Source organism: Crassostrea angulata, chromosome 4, assembly GCF_025612915.1.
Source record: "Crassostrea angulata isolate pt1a10 chromosome 4, ASM2561291v2, whole genome shotgun sequence".
Classification (NCBI taxonomy): Eukaryota; Metazoa; Mollusca; class Bivalvia; order Ostreida; family Ostreidae; genus Magallana; species Magallana angulata.
Genome location: NC_069114.1, coordinates 45,324,983 through 45,348,634, shown reverse-complemented (window position 1 = coordinate 45,348,634; position 23,652 = coordinate 45,324,983). Strand labels below are relative to the sequence as shown.

The 23,652-nt window shown below is 34.7% G+C and overlaps 2 protein-coding genes and 1 long non-coding RNA gene across 4 annotated transcripts; 1 reads left to right on the top strand and 2 right to left on the bottom strand.

The window, feature by feature from the left end:
* Positions 1-556: 556 nt before the first annotated feature.
* Positions 557-6,507, bottom strand: LOC128179579 (leucine-rich repeat protein SHOC-2-like). Of its 2 annotated transcripts, none has more exons than XM_052847019.1 (2): positions 6,359-6,507; positions 557-4,202 (listed from the first exon to the last, which is right to left on the bottom strand). In XM_052847019.1, the coding sequence occupies exon 2, from the start codon at positions 4,156-4,158 to the stop codon at positions 1,759-1,761; it is 2,400 nt and encodes a 799-aa protein (XP_052702979.1). In that variant the 5' UTR covers positions 4,159-4,202; positions 6,359-6,507; the 3' UTR covers positions 557-1,758. The 2 variants fall into 2 exon arrangements, with proteins under 2 accessions (XP_052702979.1, XP_052702980.1); XM_052847020.1 differs by having other exon boundaries at positions 6,260-6,384.
* Positions 6,508-8,422: 1,915 nt separating this feature from the next.
* LOC128182038 (uncharacterized) lies at positions 8,423-10,349 on the bottom strand. Its single transcript, XR_008243396.1, has 2 exons — positions 9,986-10,349; positions 8,423-9,748 (listed from the first exon to the last, which is right to left on the bottom strand). It is a non-coding gene; the product is annotated as an uncharacterized LOC128182038 (long non-coding RNA).
* A 2,327-nt stretch (positions 10,350-12,676) lies between these two features.
* LOC128182037 (uncharacterized) lies at positions 12,677-21,996 on the top strand. Its single transcript, XM_052850640.1, has 11 exons — positions 12,677-12,999; positions 15,258-15,448; positions 15,793-16,834; positions 16,939-17,013; positions 17,118-17,226; positions 18,122-18,291; positions 18,388-18,559; positions 18,847-19,011; positions 19,998-20,179; positions 20,536-20,793; positions 21,244-21,996. The coding sequence occupies exons 1-11, from the start codon at positions 12,838-12,840 to the stop codon at positions 21,682-21,684; spliced, it is 2,967 nt and encodes a 988-aa protein (XP_052706600.1). The 5' UTR covers positions 12,677-12,837; the 3' UTR covers positions 21,685-21,996.
* The last annotated feature ends 1,656 nt before the right edge of the window (positions 21,997-23,652 follow it).

The following is a 23,652-nucleotide window of genomic DNA, read 5'->3' as shown; positions in this document are numbered from 1 at the left end:
ACAACCATCATATAATAGATTGTTTTATCTTGTCATGAAAAAACAAGTTGTGAATATTTGCACTGATTCAAGCCCGTCTGATGCAGTATGTATTTTGGCCTGGGAGTATAAATATAGGATCATTTGATAGTGGTCCCAAGGCCTGGTTTTTTTAGTATTTTAAATAATCATTAATGATGGTGTCTGGGTTTACACTGTGGACAAACATTTTCCTTTTGAAGCTCCTTACCCGTATACAAAGGTGTGTAGCCATTGTTAGAGCAGTACAATTGATGACAAGTTCATTAACAGCGAGGTTAGGAGATAAGCCAAGTGTTACCCAACAGAACACAGTGGGGCCGGCAATTTTAATTGATGTTTGACATGTACTGTACAGAAAAGCAAATATTTGATTAATTATTGTCTGAAAAAAGTTGCTGTATGCAGGAAAGCTATTACAGTACTGTATGTTTGAAGCTCTCTCTCTCTCTCTCTCTCTCTCTCTCTGCGCAGGAAAAATATTACTGTATGTTTGCAGCTCTCTCTCTCTCTCTCAAAGAAAGAAGCGACAAGTTACTATAGTTTTATATTGCAATGCTTTATAATAAATCTAATCAACAACTACATAATATCACAGATAACTTTAACAGTGGTGTAGAATCAGACTAAATGCTACCAACATGATTAAAAAAATATTTGAATGTCAATGTATAAATGTAATTCAATCTTATTTAAATGCATGACAGCAAAAACTGAAGTTTTAATGAGTTTTAAAGCTTTTGTAACTTATTCCAAAATGATTCCGATCATGATTTTAATGCAATTTTGAATTTAAACCATTTCAACGATTCATAACAATTTGTGTTCACAAATCGTCAATATTTTCAAATAGGTATTTTACTTAGTTTAACATTTTGTAGATGCATATCTTTTGTCCAATGCTTCAAAGAAAAGAATTTGTTTAATTTTAAATACAGTCTCAAAAACCAGTTTTCATATAATAACCGAGCAATATTATTTTTTTCTGAAACATTTTGAGGCCTTCAAAGATAGCACCCACTGAAATTAATCCAAAAATTCCGTTAAATCATCGTGAGACAACAGCCCGAGGGTATTGTGCCTTCTATCTAAGAGGAAAAAAATACAAACCGAAAACTAAACCAGCCCCCTGATGTTTAAATCGAACCTGGATTGATTTGTCACCGAGGTCAAGTGTGATCAAATTGTGGTATTGTGCAGACTGATACCAGAGTCAGGTCTGTACAGCTGATAGGAGTTTAATTTGGATTTACTGACGGGTAGATAGGATGTTGATAACACGCCAACTGTGTGGGAAAATCATGTGTACGAGTGAGCCGGTACAATGGCTCCATACATTTAACCAAAAGAAAATGTCACAATATAATGAAGTCATTGGGTGTACATGTTATACATCATTACGAAATTTTTATGTAAAAAAAAAAAAGGAAATATACAATGATCCGATCTCGATCAGGAGACGGGAAAAGATAAATAGCACCTACAGAGGAGGGTTAAAACTATACGAAGTTCGTTATGGGGGAAATTGACTAGAAAAAAATCTCTAAATTACTAACGTCAAAAGGAAAAAAATATTTGATTTCAGAGAATGGCTATATGTGTATAAGTTTTAAACAAAGCTGAAATGTACAAATGATAGTATATTAAATGCATATAAACTGGCATTTTAGCGCTGTCCTGCCATTTTTCATACAGTACTATTACTGTCTTAGAGAAACCACTGAGTTGAAAAACTTCTTTCTATTTCACGGGCGCAGACTTCTCGCGAGATTTGATGGGAGGTGTTCCGATCGGAGAAACCTTCTTTTTCCCGCGTTTTGCTGACTTGGGACTAACTTGCGTCTCGGCAACCTTGTCACTGGGTCTTTCGCGTGCTTGTCGTTCCTTAAAGCTATCCTGGTCCGCGTTTTCGACTTTGATCTTTTGCCTGAGATTTTCCCAAGCCTTTGGCCATCCTCTAGTGATTTTATTCTCGGAAACATTAATCTCTTTCAGTTCCGGCATTTTGCATATCTTTTCCGGTAGAGATTCGATGATGTTATCGGAAATATCCAAAACTTCTAATGATTTCATTTTATCCATGTCACTTGGGATCGACTTGAGGTCGTTACTGGCTGCCCTGAGAACTTTTAGTCTATAAAGATAAGGAAATTCTATCGGCATCTGGTCAATATGGTTCTTTGAGATGTTAAGGTGAAGCAACGAAGCCAAAACATCGATCTGGTCCTTTGGGAAATTGAGAAGTTCGTTTTCCGAGAGGTCCATATTAATCAGTTTGTTTAGGTCTCCGAAATTGTCCGGTAATAGAGTTATTTTGTTGTTCGACATATTTAGATCACACAACGAAACCAAGCGTCCTAAACTTGGCGAGAAACTCGTGAGCCCGTTGTTGGAAACGTGAAGCTTCTCCAACTTTTTGAGCGCGCTTATTTTCTCGGGTAGAGCTGTTATTTCGTTGTGACACGCAGTGATCGACACTAACCCTCTCATTTTGCATACGTTGTCTGTCAGGGTTTTCAGGGCGTTGTTCGAGAGGTCAAGGTGTTTGAGGCACCTGAGGTTAAACACGCTGGGTGGAATCTCGTCCATACCGAGGTTGCAGAGTGCAAGTGACGTCAGATTCCTAAGGTGATCTTTGTCACCCATGACAACAATGGTGGACCTGATGTCGGTTGGGTTGATAGATAGTGGGTTGTCTGACATGTTTAGGTGGGTAAGGGTCTTCGGAAGATTCAACTCATTTAACCCATTCTTCGAAACATCCAAGGACCTCAGTTGATACAAAAAGTCGATAGATTTGGGCATGAGCGCTATTTCGTTATGGCTTACATGGAAGGTCTCAAGGTTTCGAAGTTTTCTTAGGTCAGATGGTAACACAGTCAAACGATTGTGGGACAAGTCCAAAAAGGTCAAAACTTGACCATGACCCAAACTATCAGGTATCGCTGAAAGCTTATTGCCACAGACATTTAAGCTCTTTAGACTTTTCACGTTCCCTATGGAGGATGGCAGTTCTTTGATTTTGTTCCACGAGAGATCCAGTGTGACCAGAGACTTCATGTGATCAATCTCTTCTGGTATGACCTCTATTGAGTTTCTGGAGAGGTACAAGTGCTCTAGCTGCTTTAGGTATACTGCAAATTTCATTGACATCAGTTTGTTTTGGGAAACCCCCAACGTCGTTAAGCACGGCAACTCTCGTATACTCTCGGGTAGGTATTCCACTTCATTATTGGAAACGTCAAAATAGGTCAACTTTCGGAGGCTCTTCATTCCGTCGGGTAACACCGGTATTTCATTGTGAGATATGTCCAGATGGTCAAGTGCGTATCCTAAATTGCAGATTTCTTCCGGTAGGGTTTTGATGTGATTGTGGGAAAGGTTAAGATAATGAAGGAACCGGACACCGCCTATTTGGGCCGGAATTTCCTGTACTGCATTGTGGGAGAGATCGAGCCACGTGAGACGCGATAGTTTGTCGATGTTTTCGGGAATCAAAGTAACACCGTTTCGCGCCAAATTGATCTTCTGTATGTTGGGTTTTTTGACAGCAGCTGTTGGCATCTCTGTAATCCTGTTATCAGATAAGTCGACTTCGGCGGTCATTTCGTACAGCCCTTTCTTAATGGACCGGATCATGTTCGAAGATACGTCCATGTACGATATCGAGGCTTTTCCGATGCTCTTCGGGAGCGCTCGGATTTTATTATTGGAAGCGTAGAGCTTCTGTAATCCCGTGCATTTGTGTATTGCAGGTGGTAGCTTTTTAATTGCATTGTTTTTAATTATCAGAACTTCCAGTTTCTTCATCCGTGACACAGACCCAGGGAAGGCCGACAGAGTGTTGTTGGTGATGTCAATGTGTTCTAGATTCTCCAGAGCCGCGATACTCTTGGGCAGCCTCTTCAGGCGATTATTTTCCGCGGTAAACTTGATGGCCAGCTGACTTATCTCCTCATTATCGTAAATTTCAACAGGCAGCGATTTCCAATTTCCATTTCCAAACTTCAAATGAATTTTCTTTCCGTCGGGGAGTTTTTTGAGGTACTTCTTGACTGGGTCGGGAAGGGAGACAATCTTGCTCCCGGGGCCCGTGGCGGGCGGGGGTTTCTCGTCCTTCTTCTTCCTCCGGGCGCTCATCGCTGCTGTCTGATGTCAGCGTTCTGTGTTACCAGGTACCCAGTCTGTAAAAACAGAAGATAACACTCGTTAACGAGGACAGAATCCACTTAGCTTTGTAAAGTCTCCCGTCGCTGTCACGGCGACACTTTTTATCATTATCAGAGAAATCAATACATACACACCCAATCACTGGAGTCACTCAACTTGTGAAATTAAATCCCAGTCATAAAATGTATTGAAAAAAGGAATAGATATAAATTTTATAGCAACCGGCCTCGCAAACTGTCGCACAATCCTACAGAAACAAGGTCTCTAGTACAAGATCTGAAATTATTGGGAAAAATAATTCTTAAATGTCACTGTGTGGGGTTTGGATAAACCTTGGAAATAAACGATTTAGGCATCTTGAAATTGGTTTCAAACTTGCCAATCAAAGAATGTCTGCCTTTTGGTAAAGAAGTGTTCTTGACCTGAAGGCGAATTCGATAAAAGTGAATAATGTTGTAAAATATGATTCGCATTGATTCGAGTTCGATTGATCTTTACCTTCATTTTAATAAAAACCTGTTTATGTAATCATTTCGTCTGATGACTCAATTTTGCTTTCAGATAAGCAGAGAGAGAGAGATAGAGAGAGAGAGAGAGAGAGAGGTCCATAGACTACATTTGTATTCATGGAAACATCATGACAGCATGATATTTCCGCCCAGAGCGAGGTTTACAATCGATATAAATGCAATGATTTTTGCTAAATGACGAATAATCTGCGAATTGTTCTTAAACAGTTTGGCAAACGATGATTTCCTTGAATAATAAATTCAGAATCAATATAGGTTTTTTTTTCATAAAAGGAAACTATTGATGAATTGAATGTTCAGGAAAAGTAACAACAGTATCATGTTCAAAAATCGGGATTTTCGTTGTTAAAGCACAAAGGGCATTTAAAATATGAATAAATGTAATGATTTTTCACTTCCATCCAGTAATGTATTTCTAAAACAAATATTTACATTAAAGTCCATACCCCATTCGCATTAACAAATAAACAAAGTCATCTTGATACGGTTTAATGTAAGTCGAGACTAACATTACGGTCTACTCTTGGTTCAAAAGTATATCTATTTCAAACAAAGCGAGGATTCGCAATAAAGGAAAATTCCTTTAGATATTTATTCTATTGGTAGACCTATTGACATTTATAGTCAAAATGGAAGGTCCTTTAAACCTCTCCAAGTTTATCTTGGGCTTTATTACCAACGCGGGTTTGACGACGCTTCGTTTGATAAACTGTATGAATATGATTATGGATGAAAATCAAGGAATGATTTCTCATTTTCTCTCTGACTAGCGCGAAAAAATCGGCAACCTCCTGCAGACTTTTTGGAGGCAACATTTATTAAAAAAAATTAAGCAAAACTATTTAATACCCAGAAGATTTTAAATATTGTTGGCATAATTGTTTCACGAATACCTGTTTGTTGCATGAAATTACCTGGAATTAAGTCTCCGATATCTCTTAGGAAAAAACTCATGCAAAGAAATCCTGTATTACAGCCCCGCTAGCGTGATGAGAGAGTGCGAGATAATGTGTAAATGCCATGCAATATCAAAGGCAAATTGACTAATCTTCAGGGCTTATCCAATAAAGGGCGCTTTGTGATTAATTATACAAATCGTTAATTACGGTGATTGTGTAATCAAATATTAATGAGCAAGATTCGCGGGTATACATCCCCTCACGAGACGAAGTAGGTGCTTTACAATACCCGAGTTTCTACTCAAACAATTGTTAATCGGAAAAGTTTTGATGTACTGAAAAGAATTTCTATTTTGGAATCAATAAACCTACATTGAAGCTTGCGTTATTCAACTTAACCATGTAGGTAAATCCAGGTGGTCGAGTGTCAATGAAATTTACAACGAGAAAATTTAACCATCTAAAAAAGGACATAATACAATGACAAAAATAAGATTCCAATATTCAACAAAAAATAATGATGTATATTTTTTCTCCTTTTTAAATGACAAATTTAACGAGTTTTTACCTGCACTCAACAGGTACACCTATCAAGTATACTGCAGATATAAACCAATACATGCACCAACTCGAATCACTTACCTCGTTACACGAAGGGGGAAAAAGCTTCTAATAATTTCCCAAAGCATTTACACCTGTTTTATGCCGATTTAATTAATTATTAATTGTGATTGACTGTACCTGATCTATTGGAACGACCCTCTTCTCTCGTATTTCACCTCTCGCCCGCCATGTTTGGAAACGAGCGATACCGATATTTGTATCTAGGAAGCTAAGCGTAACGACGACGTCACGATAGTTTGTCAATAGTGAAGTCAACACTGGATCGAGGGCTGGCCATTTAAAACGATTTAGATGTTAAAAGCTTATTTAGGCCTCACCTAAAGCGATTTCCTTTGGTAAATCGCTTTAAACACCTTTAATTAGACATTTTACATAAAAAATCAACAGTTTTCCCCTTTTCTTGCAAATTAAATTATTTTAATTTTTTTTATGAAAGGCATAAATTGTATTTTAAACATTGATATCCGTAAGGCTGAACTGGTTTCAGATCGACCGTTTTTGAAAGTGTTCTTTGAAAAAATAACGATCAGTGTTTTTTATTGAAATATCAATATGTTATTGCAACTATGATACTGCAATGCTACCTTGTTAATAGTCTTGTAAATTTGATCCATCGAATTTGTTCCTAGTATAAAGTTGATCCATCGAATTTGTTCCTGATATAAAGTTATTACACATTCTCAATCATCACAAAACAGAGAAGAATACGCTCCTAACTAACTCAAGATTGTACATAACGCTGTGTGGGTTTTTTCTCCATGTCTGTAGATTATGACGTATGTAAAGAGAACATGCATGTTACAGCCAATGAACAAAGAATTAATTATAAATCCGGTAACCAGCCAAACAAAGACTAATCATTGCAAACATGCACAACTCTCAATATATTCATCCAATTTTATATCTTTTGTTTCAATTACCATGTTAGATTTCACTTCATTTCATAAAAAATGAACGCTTCAGTTTCATTGGCTGTGAGTAGGAAAAATACAAGATTATCAAACACTTGACTGGACCTACAATCCATAGATGAAACGCGGAAAGCCTTAAAATAATTTTGGAACATTTGCTCCAACTAAAGTTTGAATAGTCGCATTGGTTTATACATATTTTATTGCATTTTGAATATGATTAAAAACAAGTTTTAATATCTTACAAGTTCCTCTGCTTATGTACAAATTAATTTACAATTCTTATGTAGAGAATATAGTTGTGGATGTATTTAACATGTTTAGATCAATATATTTGTATAATATAATTAAAAGAAGAAAAAAGAACAGTTGAAAAAGTACTGTAACGTTTCTAAAGTGTGGAACCCTTAATTTAAACAAGGAATCAAACATCAGATTCAAATTCTTATTTAAATTGCACTGTAGTTTTCACTGAGGTCCGCGTTAAAGCTTACAAATCTACACGTTATGCCAGTGCGATTACATATAATTAAAAGAATATTTTCTAAATGTACATTAGGTTTTAAAACCTTAAATAGATATGAAAAATAAATCCATGTGACAGGATGTATATCTAATAAGCAAAGATGCGAAGAATATTTACATTGTGCGCCCGTTAAATATTCTTTGCTATGCTTATGTAACATTTTGCAGATCAAAAGATTTTTCACCACACTGATAACCCTAATTTTGGTATTTTTTGGTTTTGTTTTGTTTTACGACATTTAATCATTTTAACCACACCATATACTGTATATTTTTATCCAATCAACCTATCCCTACGTTCTTTGAACCCACAAAATTAAAATTTAGAACACTGAATCATCAGTTCCTTCCGTCGCGCTACGGAGCCGGACAAAACATCACGCAAAATACTAGTAGTTAAACTGCGCCTCTCGCTATTGTGACAAATCCTCAACGAGGCCTATTCAGATGATTTCTGTTTTTAGTTCTCTCGAGATTAATGCATGTTGATATAATTGAATATATCTGTGACATTTGATGTTTAGATGGAATAAGAATCCCCTCCTTCCGGAATGATCATACCTGAGCCACAACACAAGTACATATGTAAATCTCTATCAATGCATATATTACTTTTACTGGAACATTTTTAAAAAATCAGACTGATTTTTTTAGCAGTTCTTTGAAATATCATGAAAAAATGAGTTCTAATTATAAAAATGAATCGCGCATAGCACCTTAGAACATTAGAAAATGAACCGTCATACCGACTGAGTATCCTTGTATTTCTCAAATCTTGTAGTGAGGATTGAATTCAAAATAGCAACAAGATGACAGTTTCAAATCTTTATTCTAAATAAATGTTTATATATTACTTGTTCTCTCTCTCTCTCTCTCTCTCTCTCTCTCTCTCTCTCTCTCTCTCTCTGTTATGCTTTCATTAAGATATATCTTCAACTAGAAAACTATCAAAAACTATAGTGGACAAGCTTTAGAGAAATTTAAAGTATATCTAGATTTAATGGACAATAAAATAAACCCTTATATCACATATGCTCTAAAATGACCCTTCCTCGTAAACAAAAAAAACAACAACAAAAACATACAATATCACAGATCAATGCAATGATGAACAAAAAAATTAAAAACAAATATATCACAGACTTGCTTTGATAAATAAAAATACCAAAAGCTATATCACAGACTTGCTTTGATGAGCTATATCACAAATTATATCACAGATTTGCTTATATAAATAAAGAATACAAAAAACTATATCACAGGTTTGCTTTGATGAACAAAAACCACTCTGAACTAAAACTACATCACAGATTTGCTTTGATCAACAACAATCATATCACAGATTTGCTTTGATGAACAAATGAAAAATTAAAAAAAAACAGATATTAACTTTGATGAACAACACTACTTAACAGTATTGCTTTGCTTATCAAAAATGGTTTGCTTTGTTGCTTATCACTAGCATTACATAAATGTGGGATATACTGGTATTAAGCATACATGGAATCTAAGTAAAGCTACAAAGCACTGAAAACCCATGTAGAATTACAAACGTAATAAATCAAAATGTCAAAAATTAAAGTTCAAAATATTAAACTCAACGATTGAAAATAAATAAATATAAATAAAATAAAACAACCAAACAAAAAACCAAAACAAAACATAATACTGTGGACGGTAAGGAGGAGCACTAGTTGACGGACGGCGTTATACAGTTATATGGACGGAGTCAATGAAGCACTTTACGTGACAGTTAGTCGAGTGTTCCAAGTGTTATCTGACATCAGTTCGTGCAGGGACCATCGTTCAGTCACATCGAGTGTCACTCAGTGTCTCTGGGGAGATTCGGTGAGTGGTCCCTGTGATGGACAGGGGATTGAACAGGACCAGCATTGGATGAGACATACAGACAGTGGTTAGTTCTGAACCAGATGCATCTTACATGTATACAAGGAACCATCGATCGGTCTCAGAAAAATGGTTGGGGGTCGTAGGTCTTATGTGAAAATAGGTGGTCCTTGTGTCCTTTAATATGGGGCGCTGGTTTTGATATTGACATCGGCAGCCATATCTGTAACAATTTTGAAATAAAATCATGAATAAATAATTCGTAACACAAAATGATCAAAGTGAAATTATTCAAATCAGAAGCATAATGGAATGTTTTCTCTTGTTTTAATTTAGTTTCGTTCTCTCCATGTTTTTGACATATGAAATAAGGGATGAAAATAAAAACATTTCATTCTATGGAGTTATAGAGCATTTAATACATTTCATTCTATGGAGTTATAGAGCATTTAATACATACCTTTCCAGAGATTTTCCTTGGCTGCGAATGAGAAAGTTTAAGACTTAACTTATATATCTACTGTCGGCACAGCAGGACCGGGTGTTGTCAAAACACACCACAAGGACCGTGCATGTCCCTTACATGTTCTTATCGCCGTGGACGAATTTAAATTGCCGATCACTTTGGCGCAAGTTTTAATTAAAAGTAATCTATTAAGACGTGTGGTTCCCAATTAGCACCCGCTTGTCCTCGTACCCCGGGGCGGAATCGTGTGGGTTTGCATGCGTAGAATTACGTTGTTTTCTTTAAAAAAACGAACAATGTATTGTTTTGGAGATTAGTAAATTTTCATCGAAAGAAATAACGATATATTGCGGCATTGTGTAATATTAACAATAAATGACTGTGTTCAATTCTTTATTATCTCAAAACCAGATCATTGATTAAAACACGAGTTATATGTTACAATTACATGTACGTACAAATAAACACAAAACAGGCCGACCAATTTGATTTTTCCATTTATACATTGAATAATATTAATCCGATTTTCTTATATTGATTTGGCACCCAATTTATTGGCAAGGCTTAAGTTTTGACACCACTGCTCGTACAAACACAGAGCATTCAAAGATAAACTGCCTTACTTCAAATTTTAAATCATGCACAAACAAGGTTGAAAACAAAATGAAAGTATTGCTTAATAGACATTTGTGTGTTTACATATAAATTGATTGGTTTTGAAATAGTCAAAGAAATGTTGACGCTCATCTAAAAAGGAACGACTTAGAGGAAAAATGTAATATGAATAAGTGTAGTTGAGATAATTATTTAATGTTAGTAAATTGTATTTACATGTATATAAGTTCATCAGTTTTGAAAGAGTACAGAATGAATTTTTTGAAGGAACGAAGAGTTGTTTTAAGTGTAGCGTTAAAGTATTTTACTGTAATAAACTGTTGATGAGTTCTTTTTTATTCTATTCCAAAGTAAAACAATGCTAGAAATCGTACAATTGGAAACATTATTTCAATCGTAAAAAAGAAAATAATGCTAATTCCAATTTTCCCCTTTAAATATCGATCATGGAAGGGGGGGGGGGGGGGTGTAACATGAATTTCATAACGAAGTCCTTTTAAAATCCGTTAACAAAGGTAGCAGATGTATGAATCCCTGTTACTTTCCTTTCTGGTTATTTGAGAAAACTGTCCTACAAATACTGTTATATGCATGGATGTGAAGTCTGGGGACTTTCAAATATTGCAATTATATAAAGGATTCATCCCAAATATTTTGTAGTAAATATTCAAAATATAAATTTATATAAAACAACCAATTTCCAGATTTTAAGATACAATGTATATGGTGAACTTGGTCGATATCCTCGGGAATACAAACACGCATGAGTGTCAAGATCACTAACCGGAGAAGACACAAAACTGCAAAATTAATCTACAATTATACTATGAATCAAGAATTGGGGTGACTGGGGGTTTTGAAGCATCAAAAGTATTCTTACTCATCGTGGACTTTCTGAATTGATCATTCTAACGTTATACATACCGGGTAATTCAAAATGACCAAGACCGAGCAAAACTGACGTTACTTCAAACAAATAGACAACTTACTCTTCAATATTCACTTAAAATCTGAAAATAAAAATTTACAAGGAGGAATCGAAACTTGAGTATTATCTCAATACACTATCAAAAAAAAAAAAAAAAAAAAAAAAAAGAAGCATTTTTTGTAGATTTTGAACATACAATCACGATTTACCTCGATTTGCATTTGAAAGTGTAGGTTATGAGAATATGTCGAGACATCAAAGGATTTGTGTTCAGTGCAATTGGCATGAAATAGAAGATAAATTTCATCACATATTCAGCTGTAATTCACTGCAACTAGTACAAATGCAATATTTATGAGAAAAAATATCAAAGTAAAATATGCCTTTGCTTTTAGTTTTAAATTAATAGTGTCAAGTAATTTTTGGGGGGTTGGGTGGGGATGAGGGGGATCATTGTATGTTCTCCTAAGGGAGGAAATAAAGAAAGAATGAACATTTGTAGTAACAAGAGCCAATCTTCTTTATTCTTTCTCACGTTTGTGATATTAGTTTGTTGCGTTAATTATCTTTATTTTGTAATTATATTATCTGTGTAGTGTGTATCGTTGTATAACGGTGTTGAGACCCCCCCCCCAAAAAAAAAAATGAATGGCCAATTTCAATTTTACTATTTATCATATTTCAGATATTTTGCAAAAAGATTTTTTTTTTAAAACTAACACAGGACATACAAAACTACACTCATGTGCTAAAAGTATGTCAATATTCTTCTTTTCCCTATATATTTCATTGAAAACCAACATTTTTCAAAGAGTCGTTAAAAAATAACCAATTGACCGATTTTTAAAAGACTTGGATTGATAAATTTAGAATTTCTCTAGCTTTTTTTTTGCTTTACAAAATGTATAATCAAATATTTTTTCAACCCACAGTTCTTAAGATTTGACATTCACAATCCAAAAGAAGATTTTTAGACTTGCATATTGCAATACCTGTAGATATAAAGTAGAGCTCTTAAAAAATATCTTTGAGTGGTGTTTAAAATATAAAATTTTACAAATGAGTTGTCAAAAAATTGTTTCAATGTATGTCAAAAATCTAAATTGAATCTACTTTAATCAGTTTTTTATTTTTAAATTACGCTCAAGTTACGAAGATTACAATTCCATCGGGCTTGGGATGATAAATTTTGACATCAGTTGCAGAAGACGTCAACTTTCATGATATTTTTCATCAAATGTAGAGTAGTTTTACAAACATTTGGTAAATGAAGAATTCGAAGGTAATTTAATTCACGAATATCATGAAAATGGAGGGTGATCGACCCAATAGGACCACTCCAAAGCGGAATAAAATTAGTAGATGCTTCATATCTAGCGCTAGGAGTGTCCTCCATTTTTTAGGAATTCACAATCATTCTGACGATGATGAAATCTGGGAGCAACGAACACTGGAAAGAATCGAGGTAAGGTAGGCCTACCAGTCTGAATTTCTCTTAGATTTAATGTTCATTGAAAGGTAAGAGCAAAATCCTTTGGGTCAATTCTGATATCATAATATTAAAGGGCATAACATATTACGTGGATATATGTTGAGAAAAGCTCACAGACAATTCGAATCAGATGAGTTTTAAATAAGAAGGAGTTGATAATGGCCTAATAGTTTACATACTGTAGTCGTCATCAAATAATGAAATTTCAATTTACCTTAGCTTGTGATGGTCGGACTGGTTCAAATACCGCGCCAGATAGCCCAGTTTGTTCTAACAGAGGACAATAGTCCTGATATATATAATTGTTATTCACTTGGGATCTAATGATATTTCTTTTTGTAGCTCACTACCTCTTATCAAAAAAATGAAAACTGATATAAGTTTGTTTACTGAAAATTTTGAAAATGCATTATTTTTTTATATTTACATTCTACTGTGTTTTTCCATTAAATTCCGTGATGTTTAAATGCCTCTAAATGCAACAAGTAGTCAAAGGTCAAATTGACGAGTTTTATTATGACGTCACAAACATTGAACGCTGTAAACTGCAACGTCACAAGCGAAAATCAAAGTTCACGCTTGTGGCTGTTACTGTGGCTCTTCCATTAATATTAACTTACCTGGTACCCTTAGGATAGGATAGGAATTTTAAGGTATTAATCACATTTGCAGACAAAAGCAAGAAGTTAAAAAAAATGTAAATATAAGCATTAAATCATGATTTTTTGAAGTATACACTCTCATAACTGCAGCGGTGTGTGCATACAAATTTTCATAACGCGCTAACGCGCGTTACTCAATTTGTATGCACACACCGCTGCAGTTATGAGAGTGTATACTTCAAAAAATCATGATTCAATGCTATATTAGATTTTTTTGGAAGTTTTATCCAGGAGATTTTGGGGTAGAATTGATGGCTGGGAGGGAGAAAAGAAGAAAATTCATATTAATAAAGAACTATAGTCTGTCCTAAGATATTTATGCAGCACATTTGGACGATTTTTAATAAAAATACACATACCTGTGAAAGAAGTGCAATTGAAATAATTGAAAGGGATATTTTCCAAGATAATTTCATTGACGCATTATCATCTTTCACTCGGAAAAATTCACTGGAACGAAAACAAATTCCTTAGGCTTACGGAGATTTATCGCGCAATTTTTCAACGTTATCATCCGGGCTTGCTGTGCACAATACAAAATCTAAGTAGACATTACATTTTTTAGCATTGTATTGAAACCTGATAAGCTAACAGGGGCGTTTCGCTGAGAAATCTTGGAAATTTTTCATTCTTTTGAATGAACATTGTTTGAACCCTGAGGTATTTATAAATATCAAGCAATTAAGCCAAATGTGAATCCAGGATATCTTGGGACAGAGTATAGGAACATTCATTGAAGAAAAGGGAGGGAAGGTAGTAGGGCACAATAAAATTTATTGGAAAAATAAATCGCTGTTTAGGGGAGATGGAATTCATTTGTCTGACAAGGGAAATGACATTTTATTAGAGGACTTAAAGGAATGTCTAGGAAGATTGTGTTGATTTTATAATTGTGTATAGTGATTTTTAGTTGTAAATATATGTGTAATATATGACATTTGATTTTTAAGATTTTGGCATTAAGTCGGAAATTCTGATTTAAGCCATATGGTGTGATTTTATTAAAATGGGGAGGAATGTAGTATATGTAATTAAGATCGGGGTCGGGATTCCGATCAGCTGATTGATCGTCCCTCAGTTGTGAACAGAACCTAGAATAGTACAGATGTCCCCCGGTCAGCTAGGCTATTCAAGACACAACTCAGGTGGGTAGTAACTTTAATTAAGTTACCCCTCACCACTTGTCACGTTTAATACTAACGAATAAATAAATCCAATTACTAACATCACTTCACAACAATAGCACCTGAATAGAGATTCCGGGGGCCTGGATTCGAATCCTGGTCTGGTCTGTCAATGTTTCTCCCAACCCATTACATCTGGTGTTGTGCTAACCCTTGAACTGACAAGTTAACTCCTGAAAGGGAAAGAGCCTGAGGGTATCTTTGAGGATGATTCATTTAGATCATTTAAGGGAGAAAGAATGTGACTGTCAGACCAGGTCGAATACTGGCACCAAATAACTCAGTTGATAGAGCACCTGACTTAAGATTGAGGGGATCAGGGTTTGAATCCTGGTCTGGTCCATCATTATTTCTCCCATTCACTCAACATACATATACTTAACAGAATAAAGCATTTGGACAGTGGAATATTGACAACTCCAATGATGATGCAACAGAGGGGCTGGTCAGGGAGGTGTGGTCCACCGTGTCGGAGGTCCTGTCCGAGGATGACCACATACCACAGGAGGCAGAAACACAGTCGAGTCAAAACAGAGAAGCAGAGTTCAACTCAATCACAGAGGATAAGCAGTACAAGTAAGATAACTTAATTTGTGAACACATTGTACTTCTATCGAAACTCTGTTCCATGATATTAACATGTATGCATCGCATTTTCTATTGAAAAATAAAAGAAATATTGCTCATTGAAATCATTTAAAGTGATTGGGGAATTACTGATTTTCTCTCTGTCATCATTTAGCAATGTGTAATCTTCAAGTGATGGTTAGGGTATTTAGAATGTTAAGTTATATCACTTCAAACAAAACTTAGAGGCAATAAAAAAATAGATAAGTATTTGATAACTAAACTATGAAATCTTTTCAAGTAATTGTATATAATTATGATATGATAATAAATATTTGATGCAATAATTCAAGGAAGCACAGACCACCAAAACATGACTGGAATCAATCAGCAAAAAGTATAAAAGATGTATCACAAGGTCCTTTGGATAACGAGCAGGTATTACCAACTGATTCTACATCTCATTCAACAAATACCATGCAAGATTCATCAATGAAATATCAGGAAGGAGAAATCCCCACCCTGGGCTCCCCAGAATCTAATGTTCAATCTAATCAGGACAAAAGCGAGTCTCCCACAGCCAATGAGAGTCCAACTTCCAGTAGTCAGAATGACCAAGCATCTATCCAAAACGTGGATAAAGACCCTGAAGATGGAGAAGCTGAAAACTTGGAAAATTTCTCTCCAAGTGAAAAAGTGGGCAGTGATAAACCTGATCCACAACAGCAGGAACAGCCTGAAGGTTCTGGAGTACCATCTTCTCAGGATACTGTGGGCAGTGGTGGCAATATAGAGTCGGATGAGCCAAAGAAAAGCCATAGTGGTGAAAACATAGAAATGACTTCTCTTAAAGTCACAGTGAAAGAAAGAGGTACAGAAGAAGACACTGAAACATGTCTAAATGAACACAATGAAAATCAGGCAAAAGAGGAGATGGAAACAGTGGTGCAAGAGACTTTACCAGAACAGCCACAGCCGACAGAGGAGTTATATGATGCTCCAAATACAGATACAGGTACCTCTGAATGTGTTGAAAGAGAGTTGAAAGAGGCCCCGAATTTTGCAATGAAAGAGGATCATAAGACCTCTGAACATGATATGAATGTAGAGGTTCCTAACATCACCAATAATGATGAAGATAAGGTTCCAGGCTCCTCGAATAACACCGCTGATAGTGATGAAAATAAGGTCTCTCGTACCTCAGACAATGATGTGAACATCACTGAAAAACAAAAAAGTGTACGATTTTGTGAGGTAGAAGACAAACATGAAAGTAATGACATGGGAAAGGCACATCTCAGTGAAATGAAGGAGATAAGTAACATGTCTGGTGCTCAGTTGAAAGATGCCCTAGATTTAGCTGGAGGAGAGATGACGGCTGATGAACAGAGAAAGGTGCATAAGTTGTACAATTCAGATATCATAGGAAAAAAGCTACTTTAAATAAAATTTTATTACATAGCTCATTTAATAAACAAAATTTGCTATGATTTTTGCAGTTAAATGAAATTTTAAACTCTGGATTGCTGGCTTATGGAAAGGAGGCGTACAGAAATTATTCCTTATATGTACAGGTACCCATCTACAACATTGAAACAAGGCATGAATGATTCTGACTTTGATCTGTTTCTTAATGTCTGATATTAACTTAATTCCACTGATCTGCTTTTTAATTGAGATTGAAAGAAAGAACAAAGTAAGAAAATTGAGAGAATCCAGGGAGCTTGCGATGGACAAGATGGAATGGAGAATATCAAAGTTAGATGAGATCATTGACACAGCCAGAGGTACCACAGCTATATTGACAGGGTTTACCCTGTATTCAATAATGAAATGAATTAAAGCTCTCTATATATTTTTATTCCTGTAAAACATTTCAGTTCTACTTTTACAAAGTGTTTTTCAAATGGAAGATAATTTGTTGAGTTTGGAAAGCAGGTGAACATTTGTTCCTTTTAAAATGGAATTTTTACATTCTTTGAACTAGTAAAGATTTTACAATATTTGCAAAAGCAAAGTGACCAAGTACATCTCTTGTACATATTTTGTTTATAACATTTTAGTACAATGCCAGTGTTTGGGACTTATCTTAGCAGACAATTTAAATAGAGGCCTGAGAAAAGACATGCATTTCTTCAATAATTATCAACCACAATGTTTTTCGTCACAGCATACTATCAACTATTTACAATGTCATATAGAGGTTGTGTGCCTGCTAATATATAAAACAGAAGATTCCCAAAAACTTGCAGATAATTTATTTTTATTTTGAATCCAATTAATCTAATTTGATTGACCTTGAACAAAAATTACAGGGTATGACAGTTCAAGGTCATTCTAATCCATGCACTGTGATTCCATTAATATTTAAAGACATCAATTTAGTGAAAATCAAATTTTCTATAATATATAAATTTATTGCAAATATCAGATAATCCTATACATGAAGATTACTGTGGATCAGCTCAACAGAAAAATCCATGAAAATTGGTATTATGCCATATCCATGAAAATTGGTATTATGCCAAATCCATGAAAATTGGTATTATGCCAAATCCATGAAAATTGGTATTATGCAAAATCCTTGAAAATTGGTATTATAATAAAAATATTGATGAAACCTCTCAGTATTTTGTTTGTAGAAGCGTCTGTCAGTCTGGCTGTTGTACTGTGTACTTGTAGAGTACTACCAGAATCCATCGGGAAAGTCTGCCCAGGCTTGGAATGACTTGCGACAGAGCATCAAGTCCAATACTACAGTACGACTGGGCAGTGATACCGATGTGGATATCCGATTCAAGCTCACAAAACTCCACTCACATAGACCAATCTTTACAAATACCATTATGCTAGTATGTAATTCAAATGACATTTCCTAGATACATCAAATAAGCAAACTGTTGATATATATTCTTCAGAAACTCCAATAAATTTCATCAATTTTTTAGATTCAACTTTTGGTATTTAGTGTATTGTGTTACTTTGGTGGACTCACTAAAATTGGGTTTGAGCCAGTATTGGAGCTTTCAGAGGGTATCCCTACATTTCTGGGCAAAGAGACAGTCCATCGGTGGGTCAAACCCAACATCTGGATCGGACCTAATGAGAAGTACTGGATAAGTAAGTACTGAAACAGTTAATCTTAAGTCGAGACAAAGTCAGAATGGGTATACCCAGCCTTCAATGTAAGATGGAAGTGGTATCAAGCAGCTATAGAATGCAAAAATTTCCACCCACTGAGCATGGTTTAATGCTCCAGATTGACAAAACATAGGAAAACATTATTGAGAAAGTTGTCCACTTACTAGCATAATATGATTTTTAAAAAAATGATAAAAATGGAATTGCAATAAGAGATGGAAAATCCTGCTTAAACTGTGTGCTCAATCTCCTGATCATATCCCCAGGTGTTGGAGCATTGTTTTCATCCTGTATGAGGGAAGACTACAGGTTGATGTTGGAAATCAGCAAGAGAAACTACAGTTCCTCCGCTGTTTTGGGTTGTTGTGAAGTAGCCATTAGAAATACAGCTGGTACGATGACTCAGGAGGAATGTGACCAAGAAACAGGAGGTTTGGACAATTCAATATCCCAAAATACAGAAATAAAAAACAGGAGGTTTGGACAATTCAGTATCCAAAAATACAGAAATAAAAAACAGGAGGTTTGGACAATTCAATATCCCAAAATACAGAAATAAAAAACAGGAGGTTTAGACAATTCAATATCCCAAAATACAGAAATAAAAAACAGGAGGTTTAGACAATTCAATATCCAAAAATACAGAAATAAAAAACAGGAGGTTTGGACAATTCAATATCCCAAAATACAGAATTAAAAAACAAGAGGTTTGGTCAATTCAATATCCAAAAATACAGAATTAAAAAACAAGAGGTTTAACTTTTAAAACCTGGATATGTACATGTGCTCAATTAATAGTGAGTATATTTTGTGCAATGCACTTAATATACCTTTGATGAAATTTGTAGAGAACAATATTAAGTGCATATAGTCTACAGTGAATTTATACAATATTGATTTCCTTTGCTATTCAGTTTCAAACAATGTTCTATTTGTTTATAGTAAATTTTTGTGTCCTGGTGGTGTGTCGCAACCTTGGTTTATGTCATTGACCAAGGTCAAGATCACATCATTGAAATATGGCTTTTACCCAAAAAGACCTGCAGGGTTAATTACAGTAAAACATAGTTACAGCAAAAAATCTTATAATGAATTCACTTTTACAATGATGTCAATTTCTTTATTCCAGTCATATGACTTCTGATAAATTCATGTCTTAAGAAAAATTGTGTGTAACATATGAAATTGTTCATCCTGGCAATTCACTATAATCATGTCTTACTGTAAACCTTTTTGGATTAGCAATCTGAGCAACATTGTTTGTCAGGTGAGCTAATGACATAAAATCTGATTGTAACACAAAAATCAAATATGGAAACTGATATTTCAGGAGAATAGTCTTGTGTCATGTATGATACAATGATTCCTGTTTTTCAACTTTTTTGTTAAAACATACAGGGATATTTTTCTCAACCAGGTGTTGGGGTGTGGAAGAGTGGCGTCCCTTGTGGATCTAGAGCTGTTGCTGAGATGAGTGTGTCCCACAACATCAAGCCTTGCTGTGTTAACACCATGGGTGAATGTAGAATGGTGTCCCACCAACACTGTCACTTCTTGAAAGGAATTTATCATAAGGACAACAGAGAGCACTGTAGCCAGGTTTGCAGTTACATGTTTTCTGTTTAAAAGAGATGAATTACAAAAACATTCTTATTTTTTAAGCTAATCTGACAAATATCAACTTTCTTATTGCTCCTGTAATTTTGTCACACGAAGCTTAATTATTGTAGCTTTTAAAATTGTGGAAGCAGACAAAAGTTTCTGACGAGATCACTAGCTGTTAGGGTTATCTGCCAAAACCCTATAAAACTTTTAGAGTACATAAGTCAGTTTTCTCTCTGTCTCTCTTTGTCTGTCTCTCTGTCTCTGTTTGTCTGTCCATCTGTCTCTCTCTCTCTCTCTCTCTCTGATCATATTATTATTTAACTACATGTTGTTATTTGTCACATTTCCAGGTGAACTGCATTGGTGAATTTTGCACAGGGAAGCTGGGGTTCATGATAAAGATGGCCTCCAAGCCTGACAAGCCCTGGCTTCCTGAGTCCCCCCAACAGTGGTGGAGACTTCCCTTGTCTTTGCTGTATCACTATGGTATCATCCACTGTCTACTTGTGGTGGGAGCCCAGTCATTGTTATTACGTCAGATAGAGATCACCATAGGTTGGCTTCGTATGATGATTTTATATATAGTCTGTGGATGTGGTGGCTTATTGGTAAGTGGAATTTGTTTCAGTGGCTATTAAAGTTAATACTTAATTGATGAAATATATTAGCTTCAAATATTTCATTGCAGCAACATGGTATTATTTCCCGAGAACACTTTTCAAGCACAGTGTTGCCATAACTTTTAAAAGATGGAAGGCATCTGTGATATTTATCAAAAAAATATCAAATTCTAATAAAATATGTTTATTATATACTTCACTTTTATGGGACACAACATCAAACCATACGTGTGTGTGAATTTAAGAGTCAGATTTTAATTTTGTTATGATGATAAAAAATTAAACAAGGAATTGTTAAGAATGTGTCTCTTAAACTGGTATTACCCATAAATTTGCTATATCCAAGCTTGTACTACCAATAATTGACTAAACCATGGCTATAAGCAGGTTTTTACCAGACAACTTTACCCGTACTCTTTCTATTTCATTATTACACAGGCTGCAGTCATATTCAACCCCTACCAGCCTCACGTGGGAGCCACTGGGGCACTGTTTGGGGCAGTGGGTCTGCTGTTTGTAGAACTCGTCCACTTCTGGTCCATCATCAGAAGACCCTGGCTAGAACTCATTAAACTGCTCACTGTTATGGCTGTTTTCATCTTCTCTGGGACTTTGCCATATCTTAACATCTTTTCCATTCTGGCTGGACTTTTACTGGGGATGTTGTGTGCCCTGGGACTGCTGCCCTACATCAGCATCAAGAGACATAAAGCCCTGTGTAGGATCATAGTGGTGGCTGTTTCCATTCCACTGGTCATCACAACTTTTTTTGTCATGTTTTATGTTTTCTATAGGGTTCAACTCCTGGAGAACTGCAAGTTCTGTAAGTTTGTCAACTGTTATCCTTATACTGAAAATATGTGCAAGTTACTCGATTAGTTTTGGGATTTTTTTAATGTGGGATTTTCATATTTGAGGATTTGAATACTGAACAAATGATGCATATTGATAGTACATGTAGTTAACAAAATTTTAATGTCTTTTGGTATTTTGTGCATAAAGACCATCTTTTATATCTGATGGATTGTATTTGTTTAGTCAGTAATATCTTTGTATGAATCTCTCTTAATTTAAATATTTTATTCATTAAATAAATCACTGAAGAATGATTTCCACTTACTAGTAATGTAGAAATTGATATCATTGGCAATACATGATACATGTACAGTGTAGCCAGTTTATGTCATCTGAATAAACTCCTCTAAATGTATTGGGAGTTACTTTTCTTTGCTAAACAAATTACTGGTAATTTTAATGCTTCCAAATTACAATACTTATAGCATGATTGTTCAGTCCTTGTCCTACCTCACTTTACGTTATATATTTTTCTCATTATAAAAATAAATACTCACTACCTAATAATTTATTACTAGGTAGAGACTAGAGAGTATATATTTCTAATATGAGCAAAATATTAATTTATTACTAGGTAGAGACTAGAGAGTATATATTTCTAATATGAGCAAAATATTAATTTATTACTAGGTAGAGACTAGAGAGTATATATTTCTAATATGAGCAAAATAATTAATATATAACGTCATGTGCACTTTAACCTCTATGAAATAAGGTAAGCTTGTTGGGCTTTTATTGATTTGAAGCAGCTTAAAGTTTGCTAAAATTAATATATGCTACAGAAACTATGTGATGAATGAATAGATATCATGAGTACATTATTTGATTGTAGTTTATCATCTGATACCATATGTATCATATACATTGACATATGTATGAAGCGATACAGAATGGAATGATATTGAATTATATGATACAATAAAATACTGTATCACAGATTATTTAATCCTATGATAGAGTGGCGGTCTCATAAAGTTGATGCCATGGTCTCAGTGAGCTCTATAATCTTTGATCAACTATGTTTATGTTCTGTGTTGATACCATTTAAACTAAACAAATGAAACATTAATAAAGAAGATTATCTTATTAGCTATCATTAATTGAAATAAACCGATTGTTTCAACTGCTTATATGTAAGGTTAATTTTTTTCAAAACATAATTTTAAAAGTGTTGAATGTCATTTAGATGAAAGGTCTTATAGTCTTATCTCGAGTTGTAATAATAAACCTAAGCTATTGGAAACCCGGCCCCTTTGATTTTCATGACGTGTCAATAAAAAAAGTTTAGATTAACATTTATCTGTCTAACCTTGAACAACATTAAAGACAGACTTGTTAACCTGAAATGATGCCACAAATTCCGCCTGACAGCGCGGTCATTAAAATGTGATTAAACATGTCTAGACGATCTTTTTAAAACAAACAATCATCACTTTCCGAGAATTCATTCATACATTTTTTCCAATTCAGAGACTAAGGCCACAAGTTAACGAACGTATTATTTTCTGTTGGGATACAAAATGACATTTTTGGTTCATCTCTCCAAGTTTATGTTGATTGAAATAGGTTTGATTACCATTAAAGCTTATTTAGACTATGACAAAAATATAGAGCTCAGACCCATTCTATAAAAGAAAAGGCATCGAAGTTCTAAAAATGACACTATTTGGAGTTTTTGACATGCATTTGCTAGTACATGTAATTGTATTATCAACCTATTTTAAATATTTAACATATTTAAGGGTTACAGATCTATGTTATGAAAAATATACATTCTTTTCATTGATTTCAAGAAAAAATTATCAGATATGTTGATATTTTAAATTTCGAGTATATATCTGTCCTCATATATGCATTTTACACGCCTTATATTCACCCTTCTTTTTTACACGTTTAAAATCGTGTCCTATGAGAGCAATATTAAAGTTATTTATCTCAATTCAATTTATTTTTCACCCACTTAAATTAAAATAGAATCATTTCCTTAATTTT

Excerpts from the sequence above, each read along its gene's own strand:
- LOC128179579 (XM_052847019.1), bottom strand. The coding sequence starts at position 4,158 with ATGAGCGCCCGGAGGAAGAAGAAGGACGAGAAACCCCCGCCCGCCACG.
- LOC128182037 (XM_052850640.1), top strand. The coding sequence starts at position 12,838 with ATGAAAATGGAGGGTGATCGACCCAATAGGACCACTCCAAAGCGGAAT. Across the intron at positions 15,449-15,792 it reads ACAGAGGATAAGCAGTACAA|GAAGCACAGACCACCAAAAC; the intron begins GTAAGATAACTT and ends CAATAATTCAAG. Across the intron at positions 20,180-20,535 it reads ACAGAGAGCACTGTAGCCAG|GTGAACTGCATTGGTGAATT; the intron begins GTTTGCAGTTAC and ends TCACATTTCCAG.